Here is a 14,014-nt window from a genome sequence, read left to right as displayed (position 1 = left end):
CACAGACACACACACACACACACACAGTCAGGGGTTAGGAGGGTGTCGATAGTGCCCTCCAGCTGACTGAATGATGGGGTGTGTGTGTGAGAATGATGGTGTGTGTGTGTGAGAGAGTGAGAGACAGAGACAGAGAGAGAGAGACAGACAGAGACAGAGAGAGGGACAGAGAGAGGGACAGAGTGTGTGTGTGTGTGTGTGTGTGTGTGTGTGTGTGTGTGTGTACCTGGTGTAACGTGGCCTGCAGTGATAACCTCCTCTAACTGGGCGATGGCCTCTCTCTCCTCCTCGCTGCTTACAGACAGCTTCATCTGATCAGGCTTCTTCACGTTCTCATCTGTCTCAATACGCTAGCCAGATCAATACATTAATCAATACATCAATATACTGTATTAATTAAACTTCACATTCTCATCTGTCTCAATACGCTGGCCAGATCAATACATCAATCAATACACATCAATATACTGTATTAATTAAACTTCACATTCTCATCAGTCTCAATACGCTGGCCAGATCAATACATTAATCAATACACATCAATATACTGTATTAATTAAACTTCACGTTCTCATCTGTCTCAATACGCTGGCCAGATCAATACATTAATATACTGTATTAATTAAACTTCACGTTCTCATCAGTCTCAATACGCTAGCCAGATCAATACATTAATATACTGTATTAATTAAACTTCACGTTCTCATCTGTCTCAATACGCTGGCCAGATCAATATACTGTATTAATTAAACTTCACATTCTCATCAGTCTCAATACGCTGGCCAGATCAATACATTAATATACTGTATTAATTAAACTTCACGTTCTCATCAGTCTCAATACGCTGGCCAGATCAATACATTAATATACTGTATTAATTAAACTTCACGTTCTCATCAGTCTCAATACGCTGGCCAGATCAATACATTAATCAATACACATCAATATACTGTATTAATTAAACTTCACGTTCTCATCTGTCTCAATACGCTGGCCAGATCAATACATTAATCAATACACATCAATATACTGTATTAATTAAACTTCACATTCTCATCAGTCTCAATACGCTGGCCAGATCAATACATCAATATACTGTATTAATTAAACTTCACGTTCTCATCTGTCTCAATACGCTGGCCAGATCAATACATCAATATACTGTATTAATTAAACTTCACATTCTCATCTGTCTCAATACGCTGGCCAGATCAATACATTAATATACTGTATTAATTAAACTTCACGTTCTCATCAGTCTCAATACGCTGGCCAGATCAATACATCAATATACTGTATTAATTAAACTTCACGTTCTCATCTGTCTCAATACGCTAGCCAGATCAATACATCAATATACTGTATTAATTAAACTTCACATTCTCATCTGTCTCAATACGCTAGCCAGATCAATACATTAATATACTGTATTAATTAAACTTCACGTTCTCATCAGTCTCAATACGCTGGCCAGATCAATACATTAATATACTGTATTAATTAAACTTCACGTTCTCATCTGTCTCAATACGCTGGCCAGATCAATACATCAATATACTGTATTAATTAAACTTCACGTTCTCATCAGTCTCAATACGCTGGCCAGATCAATACATTAATATACTGTATTAATTAAACTTCACGTTCTCATCTGTCTCAATACGCTGGCCAGATCAATACATTAATCAATACACATCAATATACTGTATTAATTAAACTTCACGTTCTCATCAGTCTCAATACGCTGGCCAGATCAATACATCAATATACTGTATTAATTAAACTTCACATTCTCATCGGTCTCAATACGCTGGCCAGATCAATACATTAATATACTGTATTAATTAAACTTCACGTTCTCATCAGTCTCAATACGCTGGCCAGATCAATACATTAATATACTGTATTAATTAAACTTCACATTCTCATCTGTCTCAATACGCTGGCCAGATCAATACATTAATATACTGTATTAATTAAACTTCACGTTCTCATCTGTCTCAATACGCTGGCCAGATCAATACATTAATATACTGTATTAATTAAACTTCACGTTCTCATCTGTCTCAATACGCTGGCCAGATCAATACATTAATCAATACACATCAATATACTGTATTAATTAAACTTCACGTTCTCATCAGTCTCAATACGCTGGCCAGATCAATACATTAATCAATACACATCAATATACTGTATTAATTAAACTTCACGTTCTCATCTGTCTCAATACGCTAGCCAGATCAATACATTAATATACTGTATTAATTAAACTTTACATTCTCATCCGTCTCAATACGCTGGCCAGATCAATACATTAATCAATACACATCAATATACTGTATTAATTAAACTTCACGTTCTCATCAGTCTCAATACGCTGGCCAGATCAATACATTAATATACTGTATTAATTAAACTTCACGTTCTCATCAGTCTCAATACGCTGGCCAGATCAATACATTAATATACTGTATTAATTAAACTTCACGTTCTCATCTGTCTCAATACGCTGGCCAGATCAATACATCAATCAATACACATCAATATACTGTATTAATTAAACTTCACGTTCTCATCTGTCTCAATACGCTGGCCAGATCAATACATTAATCAATACACATCAACATACTGTATTAATTAAACTTCACGTTCTCATCTGTCTCAATACGCTGGCCAGATCAATACATTAATATACTGTATTAATTAAACTTCACATTCTCATCTGTCTCAATACGCTGGCCAGATCAATACATTAATCAATACACATCAATATACTGTATTAATTAAACTTCACGTTCTCATCAGTCTCAATACGCTGGCCAGATCAATACATTAATATACTGTATTAATTAAACTTCACGTTCTCATCTGTCTCAATACGCTGGCCAGATCAATACATTAATATACTGTATTAATTAAACTTCACGTTCTCATCCGTCTCAATACGCTGGCCAGATCAATACATTAATATACTGTATTAATTAAACTTCACGTTCTCATCTGTCTCAATACGCTGGCCAGATCAATACATTAATCAATACACATCAATATACTGTATTAATTAAACTTCACATTCTCATCAGTCTCAATACGCTGGCCAGATCAATACATTAATATACTGTATTAATTAAACTTCACGTTCTCATCTGTCTCAATACGCTGGCCAGATCAATACATTAATATACTGTATTAATTAAACTTCACATTCTCATCGGTCTTAATACGCTAGCCAGATCAATACATTAATATACTGTATTAATTAAACTTCACGTTCTCATCAGTCTCAATACGCTGGCCAGATCAATACATTAATCAATACACATCAATATACTGTATTAATTAAACTTCACGTTCTCATCTGTCTCAATACGCTGGCCAGATCAATACATTAATATACTGTATTAATTAAACTTCACATTCTCATCTGTCTCAATACGCTGGCCAGATCAATACATTAATATACTGTATTAATTAAACTTCACGTTCTCATCAGTCTCAATACGCTGGCCAGATCAATACATCAATCAATACACATCAATATACTGTATTAATTAAACTTCACATTCTCATCTGTCTCAATACGCTGGCCAGATCAATACATTAATATACTGTATTAATTAAACTTCACGTTCTCATCTGTCTCAATACGCTGGCCAGATCAATATACTGTATTAATTAAACTTCACGTTCTCATCTGTCTCAATACGCTGGCCAGATCAATATACTGTATTAATTAAACTTCACGTTCTCATCTGTCTCAATACGCTGGCCAGATCAATACATTAATCAATACACATCAATATACTGTATTAATTAAACTTCACGTTCTCATCAGTCTCAATACGCTGGCCAGATCAATACATCAATATACTGTATTAATTAAACTTCACGTTCTCATCTGTCTCAATACGCTGGCCAGATCAATACATCAATATACTGTATTAATTAAACTTCACATTCTCATCAGTCTCAATACGCTGGCCAGATCAATACATTAATCAATACACATCAATATACTGTATTAATTAAACTTCACGTTCTCATCTGTCTCAATACGCTGGCCAGATCAATACATCAATATACTGTATTAATTAAACTTCACGTTCTCATCTGTCTCAATACGCTGGCCAGATCAATACATTAATATACTGTATTAATTAAACTTCACATTCTCATCAGTCTCAATACGCTGGCCAGATCAATATACTGTATTAATTAAACTTCACGTTCTCATCAGTCTCAATACGCTGGCCAGATCAATACATCAATCAATACACATCAATATACTGTATTAATTAAACTTCACGTTCTCATCAGTCTCAATACGCTGGCCAGATCAATACATCAATCAATACACATCAATATACTGTATTAATTAAACTTCACGTTCTCATCTGTCTCAATACGCTGGCCAGATCAATACATTAATATACTGTATTAATTAAACTTCACGTTCTCATCTGTCTCAATACGCTGGCCAGATCAATACATTAATCAATGCATCAACCAATAAACAAATGTGGCAATTCAAACAACTACTCATCCATTAAACAACAACCAATTCCAAAAAAATCAATCCAATCAATCAATCAGCAATATTTATCAATACATTAAGTGAATCCATCCATCCCATAACCCAGTGTAGTCAATAGTACCAGTGGTATCCTCACCTTCTCTGCTGGCCTGTACTCTGGGACGGTAATCTCTGACAACATCCTGGACACTGCTTCCTGCGACAGATCCTACGGACGGACGGACGGACGGACGGACACACACACACACACACACAGGGTGGAGTAAATACCATTTCAATTCAAGGAAGTATACTGAAAGTCACATTCCAATGATCTTCAATAGATTCCAATGGATTTGGAATTGACCCCCAAACCCTGGAAAGACAACCTAGTTACTAGTGAAGGGGCAGGGGGGGGGGGGGGGGGCGATAGTTACATATGCTCCAGAATTAAAGTATTTTTACTTCATAGTTTGTTCTCCATATTGTTTCCAAATATGGTATGGTGATAATATGGTATGGTGGTAATATGGTATGGTGATAATATGGTATGGTGATAATATGGTATGGTGGTAATATGATATGGTGATAATATGGTATGGTGATAATATGGTGTGGTGATAATATGGTATGGTGATAATATGGTATGGTGATAATATGGTATGGTGATAATATGGTATGGTGGTAATATGGTATGGTGATAATATGGTATGGTGATAATATGGTATGGTGATAATATGGTATGGTGGTAATATGGTATGGTGAGGTCTCTCAGTATGGTGATAATATGGTGTGGTGATAATATGGTATGGTGATAATATGGTATGGTGGTAATATGGTATGGTGATAATATGGTATGGTGATAATATGGTATGGTGATAATATGGTATGGTGATAATATGGTATGTTGATAATATGGTATGGTGAGGTCTCTCAGTATGGTGATAATATGGTGTGGTGATAATATGGTATGGTGATAATATGGTATGGTGATAATATGGTATGGTGATAATGTGGTATGGTGATAATATGGTATGGTGATAATGTGGTATGGTGATAATATGGTATGGTGATAATATGGTATGGTGATAATATGGTATGGTGGTAATATGGTATGGTGATAATATGGTATGGTGATAATGTGGTATGGTGATAATATGGTATGGTGATATTATGGTATGGTGATAATATGGTATGGTGATATTATGGTGTGTTGATAATGTGGTATGGTGATAATATGGTATGGTGATAATATGGTGTGGTGATAATGTGGTATGGTGATAATATGGTATGGTGATAATATGGTATGGTGGTAATATGGTATGGTGGTAATATGGTATGGTGATAATATGGTATGGTGATAATATGGTATGGTGATAATATGGTATGGTGATAATATGGTATGGTGATAATATGGTATGGTGAGGTCTCTCGGTATGGTGATAATATGGTATGGTGATAATATGGTATGGTGAGGTCTCTCAGTATGGTGATAATATGGTATGGTGATAATATGGTATGGTGATAATATGGTATGGTGATAATATGGTATGGTGGTAATATGGTGTGGTGATAATATGGTATGGTGATAATATGGTATGGTGATAATATGGTATGGTGGTAATATGGTATGGTGAGGTCTCTCAGTATGGTGATAATATGGCATGGTGATAATATGGTATGGTGATAATATGGTATGGTGGTAATATGGTATGGTGATAATATGGTATGGTGATAATATGGTATGGTGGTAATATGGTATGGTGGTAATATGGTATGGTGATAATATGGTATGGTGGTAATATGGTATGGTGATAATATAGTATGGTGATATGGTATGGTGATAATATGGTATGGTGATAATATGGTATGGTGATAATATGGTATGGTGATAATATGGTATGGTGAGGTCTCTCAGTATGGTGATAATATGGTATGGTGATAATATGGTATGGTGAGGTCTCTCAGTATGGTGATAATATGGTATGGTGATAATATGGTATGGTGATAATATGGTATGGTGAGGTCTCTCAGTATGGTGATAATATGGTATGGTGATAATATGGTATGGTGATAATATGGTATGGTGATAATATGGTATGGTGGTAATATGGTGTGGTGATAATATGGTATGGTGATAATATGGTATGGTGATAATATGGTATGGTGGTAATATGGTATGGTGAGGTCTCTCAGTATGGTGATAATATGGCATGGTGATAATATGGTATGGTGATAATATGGTATGGTGGTAATATGGTATGGTGATAATATGGTATGGTGATAATATGGTATGGTGGTAATATGGTATGGTGGTAATATGGTATGGTGATAATATGGTATGGTGGTAATATGGTATGGTGATAATATAGTATGGTGATATGGTATGGTGATAATATGGTATGGTGGTAATATGGTATGGTGAGGTCTCTCAGTATGGTGATAATATGGTATGGTGGTAATATGGTATGGTGATAATATGGTATGGTGATAATATGGTATGGTGATAATATGGTATGGTGGTAATATGGTATGGTGATAATATGGTATGGTGATAATATGGTATGGTGATAATATGGTATGGTGGTAATATGGTATGGTGGTAATATGGTATGGTGATAATATGGTATGGTGATAATATGGTATGGTGGTAATATGGTATGGTGGTAATATGGTATGGTGGTAATATGGTATGGTGGTAATATGGTATGGTGATAATATGGCATGGTGATAATATGGTATGGTGATAATATGGTATGGTGAGGTCTCTCAGTATGGTGATAATATGGTATGGTGGTAATATGGTATGGTGATAATATGGTATGGTGGTAATATGGTATGGTGATAATATGGTATGGTGGTAATATGGTATGGTGGTAATATGGTATGGTGATAATATGGTATGGTGATAATATGGTATGATAATATGGTATGGTGATAATATGGTATGGTGAGGCCTCTCAGTATGGTGATAATATGGTGTGGTGATAATATGTTATGGTGAGGTCTCTCAGTATGGTGATAATATGGTATGGTGGTAATATGGTATGGTGAGGTCTCTCAGTATGGTGATAATATGGTATGGTGATAATATGGTATGGTGAGGCCTCTCAGTATGGTGATAATATGGTATGGTGAGGCCTCTCAATATGGTGATAATATGGTATGGTGATAATATGGTATGGTGAGGTCTCTCAGTATGGTGATAATATGGTATGGTGATAATATGGTATGGTGAGGCCTCTCAGTATGGTGGTAATATGGTATGGTGATAATATGGTATGGTGGTAATATGGTATGGTGATAATATGGTATGGTGATAATATGGTATGGTGATAATATGGTATGGTGATAATATGGTATGGTGAGGTCTCTCAGTATGGTGATAATATGGTATGGTGATAATATGGTATGGTGATAATATGGTATGGTGATAATATGGTATGGTGGTAATATGGTATGGTGATAATATGGTATGGTGGTAATATGGTATGGTGATAATATGGTATGGTGATAATATGGTATGGTGATAATATGGTATGGTGATAATATGGTATGGTGATAATATGGTATGGTGGTAATATGGTATGGTGGTAATATGGTATGGTGATAATATGGTATGGTGATAATATGGTATGGTGATAATATGGTATTGCTGGTAATATGGTATGGTGATAATGTGGTATGGTGATAATATGGTATGGTGATAATATGGTATGGTGATAATATGGTATGGTGATAATATGGTATGGTGAGGTCTCTCAGTATGGTGATAATATGGTGTGGTGATAATATGGTATGGTGATAATATGGTATGGTGGTAATATGGTATGGTGATAATATGGTATGGTGGTAATATGGTATGGTGATAATATGGTATGGTGATAATATGGTATGGTGATAATATGGTATGGTGGTAATATGGTATGGTGATAATATGGTATGGTGATAATATGGTATGGTGATATTATGGTGTGGTGATAATGTGGTATGGTGATAATATGGTATGGTGATAATATGGTATGGTGATAATATGGTGTGGTGATAATGTGGTATGGTGATAATATGGTATGGTGATAATATGGTATGGTGGTAATATGGTATGGTGATAATATGGTATGGTGGTAATATGGTATGGTGGTAATATGGTATGGTGGTAATATGGTATGGTGATAATATGGTATGGTGATAATATGGTATGGTGATATTATGGTGTGGTGATAATGTGGTATGGTGATAATATGGTATGGTGATAATGTGGTATGGTGATAATATGGTATGGTGATAATATGGTATGGTGGTAATATGGTATGGTGATAATATGGTATGGTGATAATGTGGTATGGTGATAATATGGTATGGTGATATTATGGTATGGTGATAATATGGTATGGTGATATTATGGTGTGTTGATAATGTGGTATGGTGATAATATGGTATGGTGATAATATGGTGTGGTGATAATGTGGTATGGTGATAATATGGTATGGTGATAATATGGTATGGTGGTAATATGGTATGGTGGTAATATGGTATGGTGATAATATGGTATGGTGATAATATGGTATGGTGATAATATGGTATGGTGATAATATGGTATGGTGAGGTCTCTCAGTATGGTGATAATATGGTATGGTGATAATATGGTATGGTGAGGTCTCTCAGTATGGTGATAATATGGTATGGTGATAATATGGTATGGTGATAATATGGTATGGTGATAATATGGTATGGTGAGGTCTCTCAGTATGGTGATAATATGGTATGGTGATAATATGGTATGGTGATAATATGGTATGGTGATAATATGGTATGGTGGTAATATGGTGTGGTGATAATATGGTATGGTGATAATATGGTATGGTGATAATATGGTATGGTGGTAATATGGTATGGTGAGGTCTCTCAGTATGGTGATAATATGGCATGGTGATAATATGGTATGGTGATAATATGGTATGGTGGTAATATGGTATGGTGATAATATGGTATGGTGATAATATGGTATGGTGGTAATATGGTATGGTGGTAATATGGTATGGTGATAATATGGTATGGTGGTAATATGGTATGGTGATAATATAGTATGGTGATATGGTATGGTGATAATATGGTATGGTGGTAATATGGTATGGTGAGGTCTCTCAGTATGGTGATAATATGGTATGGTGGTAATATGGTATGGTGATAATATGGTATGGTGATAATATGGTATGGTGATAATATGGTATGGTGGTAATATGGTATGGTGATAATATGGTATGGTGATAATATGGTATGGTGATAATATGGTATGGTGGTAATATGGTATGGTGGTAATATGGTATGGTGATAATATGGTATGGTGGTAATATGGTATGGTGGTAATATGGTATGGTGGTAATATGGTATGGTGATAATATGGTATGGTGATAATATGGTATGGTGATAATATGGTATGGTGATAATATGGTATGGTGGTAATATGGTATGGTGGTAATATGGTATGGTGGTAATATGGTATGGTGATAATATGGTATGGTGATAATATGGTATGGTGATAATATGGCATGGTGATAATATGGTATGGTGATAATATGGTATGGTGAGGTCTCTCAGTATGGTGATAATATGGTATGGTGGTAATATGGTATGGTGATAATATGGTATGGTGGTAATATGGTATGGTGATAATATGGTATGGTGGTAATATGGTATGGTGGTAATATGGTATGGTGATAATATGGTATGGTGATAATATGGTATGGTGATAATATGGTATGGTGATAATATGGTATGGTGATAATATGGTATGGTGATAATATGGTATGGTGAGGCCTCTCAGTATGGTGATAATATGGTGTGGTGATAATATGTTATGGTGAGGTCTCTCAGTATGGTGATAATATGGTATGGTGGTAATATGGTATGGTGAGGTCTCTCAGTATGGTGATAATATGGTATGGTGATAATATGGTATGGTGAGGCCTCTCAGTATGGTGATAATATGGTATGGTGAGGCCTCTCAGTATGGTGATAATATGGTATGGTGATAATATGGTATGGTCTCTCAGTATGGTGATAATATGGTATGGTGATAATATGGTATGGTGAGGCCTCTCAGTATGGTGGTAATATGGTATGGTGATAATATGGTATGGTGGTAATATGGTATGGTGATAATATGGTATGGTGATAATATGGTATGGTGATAATATGGTATGGTGATAATATGGTATGGTGAGGTCTCTCAGTATGGTGATAATATGGTATGGTGATAATATGGTATGGTGATAATATGGTATGGTGATAATATGGTATGGTGGTAATATGGTATGGTGATAATATGGTATGGTGAGGCCTCTCAGTATGGTGATAATATGGTGTGGTGATAATATGTTATGGTGAGGTCTCTCAGTATGGTGATAATATGGTATGGTGGTAATATGGTATGGTGAGGTCTCTCAGTATGGTGATAATATGGTATGGTGATAATATGGTATGGTGAGGCCTCTCAGTATGGTGATAATATGGTATGGTGAGGCCTCTCAGTATGGTGATAATATGGTATGGTGATAATATGGTATGGTGAGGTCTCTCAGTATGGTGATAATATGGTATGGTGATAATATGGTATGGTGAGGCCTCTCAGTATGGTGGTAATATGGTATGGTGATAATATGGTATGGTGGTAATATGGTATGGTGATAATATGGTATGGTGATAATATGGTATGGTGATAATGTGGTATGGTGATAATATGGTATGGTGAGGTCTCTCAGTATGGTGATAATATGGTATGGTGATAATATGGTATGGTGATAATATGGTATGGCGATAATATGGTATGGTGGTAATATGGTATGGTGATAATATGGTATGGTGGTAATATGGTATGGTGATAATATGGTATGGTGATAATATGGTATGGTGATAATATGGTATGGTGATAATATGGTATGGTGGTAATATGGTATGGTGATAATATGGTATGGTGGTAATATGGTATGGTGGTAATATGGTATGGTGATAATATGGTATGGTGATAATATGGTATGGTGATAATATGGTATGGTGAGGTCTCTCAGTATGGTGATAATATGGTATGGTGAGGCCTCTCAGTATGGTGGTAATATGGTATGGTGATAATATGGTGTGGTGATAATATGGTATGGTGGTAATATGGTATGGTGATAATATGGTATGGTGATAATATGGTATGGTGAGGTCTCTCAGTATGGTGATAATATGGTATGGTGAGGCCTCTCAGTATGGTGGTAATATGGTATGGTGATAATATGGTATGGTGATAATATGGTATGGTGATAATATGGTATGGTGATAATATGGTATGGTGGTAATATGGTATGGTGATAATATGGTATGGTGGTAATATGGTATGGTGGTAATATGGTATGGTGATAATATGGTATGGTGATAATATGGTATGGTGAGGTCTCTCAGTATGGTGATAATATGGTATGGTGAGGCCTCTCAGTATGGTGGTAATATGGTATGGTGATAATATGGTGTGGTGATAATATGGTATGGTGATAATATGGTGTGGTGATAATATGGTATGGTGAGGCCTCTCAGTATGGTGGTAATATGGTATGGTGATAATATGGTATGGTGATAATATGGTATGGTGGTAATATGGTATGGTGATAATATGGTATGGTCTCTGGTAATACCCAGCCCTTCTAGTAACTGATTCATACTCTATACAGAGGAGAGATAGAAAGGTAGTGAGATAGTGAAATAGGGAGTGATAGAGAGATAGTGATAGAGAGAGATATTGAAATAGAGAGATATTGAAAGAGAGAGATGGTGAAATAGAGAGATAGTGAAGGAGAGAGTGATATTGAGAGATATTGAAATAGAGAGTGATATAGAGAGATAGTGAAATAGAGAGATAGTGAAAGCGGTAGTGAGACAGTGAAATAGAGAGATGGTGAAATGGAGAGTGATATAGAGAGATAGTGAAATAGAGAGATAGTGAAAGAGGTAGTGAGACAGTGAAATAGAGAGATGGTGAAATGGAGAGTGATATAGAGAGATAGTGAAATAGAGAGATAGTGAAAGAGGTAGTGAGACAGTGAAATAGAGAGATGGTGAAATGGAGAGTGATATAGAGAGATAGTGAAATAGAGAGATAGTGAAAGAGGTAGTGAGACAGTGAAATAGAGAGATGGTGAAATGGAGAGTGATATAGAGAGATAGTGAAATAGAGAGATAGTGAAAGAGGTAGTGAGACAGTGAAATAGAGAGATAGAGATGGTGAAATGGAGAGATAGTCAAAGATATATATAGAGATATAGAGAGAATGTGTGTGTGTGTGTGTGTGTGTACCTTCTCTGAGTAGGGGATGTTGTAGATTTCAGCATAAAGCCGAGCTGCGCTCACAACAAAACTGAAGTGCCTGATGGGAAACACAGAGGGAAATGAGAGTTAGAAATAACGAAAAGAAGGGGGAGAAAATGGGAAGTCACCAACAGGTCAGGGGTCACCAACAGGTCAGGGGTCACCACCAGGTCATTCTAGAGAGAGAGGTAGAGCAGGGGTCACCAACAGGTCAATCTAGTGAGAGGTGTAGAGCAGGGGTCACCAACAGGTCAATCTAGAGTGGGCTATAGAGCAGGGGTCACCAACAGGTCAATCTAGAGAGAGGTGTAGAGCAGGGGTCGCCAACAGGTCAATCTAGAGTGGGCTATAGAGCAGGGGTCACCAACAGGTCAATCTAGAGAGAGGTGTAGAGCAGGGGTCACCAACAGGTCAATCTAGAGAGAGAGGTAGAGCAGGGGTCACCAACAGGTCAATCTAGAGAGGGCTATAGAGCAGGGGTCACCAACAGGTCAGGGGTCACCAACAGGTCAGGGGTCACCAACAGGTCAACCTAGAGAGAGGTGTAGAGCAGGGGTCACCAACAGGTCAGGGGTCACCAACAGGTCAATCTAGAGAGGGCTGTAGAGCAGGGGTCACCAACAGGTCAGGGGTCACCAACAGGTCAGGGGTCACCAACAGGTCAATCTAGAGAGGGCTGTAGAGCAGGGGTCACCAACAGGTCAGGGGTCACCAACAGGTCAATCTAGAGAGGGCTGTAGAGCAGGGGTCACCAACAGGTCAGGGGTCACCAACAGGTCAATCTAGAGAGAGCTGTAGAGCAGGGGTCACCAACAGGTAAATCTAGAGAGAATGTTAAACTGATGCTTAACCTGGGGCAAAACTAAATTCATGTTATTTTCAAACTCTCGTCAGAACGTTTCAGATAAATTACATGTTCACTCATTAGATGGTTCTCTGGGCGGCAGGTAGTCTAGTGGTTAGAGGAGGCAGGTAGTCTAGTGGTTAGAGGAGGCAGGTAGCCTAGTGGTTAGAGCGTTGGACCAGTAACCGAAAGGTTGCTGGAACGAATCCCAGAGCTGACATGGTAAAAATCATAGCTAGCAGTATAGCTAGCAGTATAGCTAGGATAGCTAGCAGCATAGCTAGCAGTATAGCTAGGATAGCAGTATAGCT

At 36.8% G+C, this 14,014-nt stretch overlaps 1 protein-coding gene across 1 annotated transcript in view; it reads right to left on the bottom strand.

The window, feature by feature from the left end:
• The window catches only part of LOC110514691 (ubiquitin-like modifier-activating enzyme 6), a 54,869-nt gene that overhangs the window by 10,627 nt on the left and 30,228 nt on the right, over positions 1–14,014 (bottom strand). The window contains exons 26-28 of the mRNA XM_036934367.1: positions 12,848–12,917; positions 4,674–4,745; positions 227–350 (exon numbers count right to left, since the gene is read on the bottom strand). Coding sequence (XP_036790262.1) covers positions 227–350; positions 4,674–4,745; positions 12,848–12,917 — 266 coding nt within the window. The remainder of the gene's footprint in view (positions 1–226; positions 351–4,673; positions 4,746–12,847; positions 12,918–14,014) is intronic.

The sequence above is a fragment of the Oncorhynchus mykiss genome, chromosome 10 (assembly GCF_013265735.2).
Source record: "Oncorhynchus mykiss isolate Arlee chromosome 10, USDA_OmykA_1.1, whole genome shotgun sequence".
NCBI lineage: Eukaryota > Metazoa > Chordata > Actinopteri > Salmoniformes > Salmonidae > Oncorhynchus > Oncorhynchus mykiss.
This window is presented reverse-complemented; position numbering and strand designations above follow the sequence as displayed.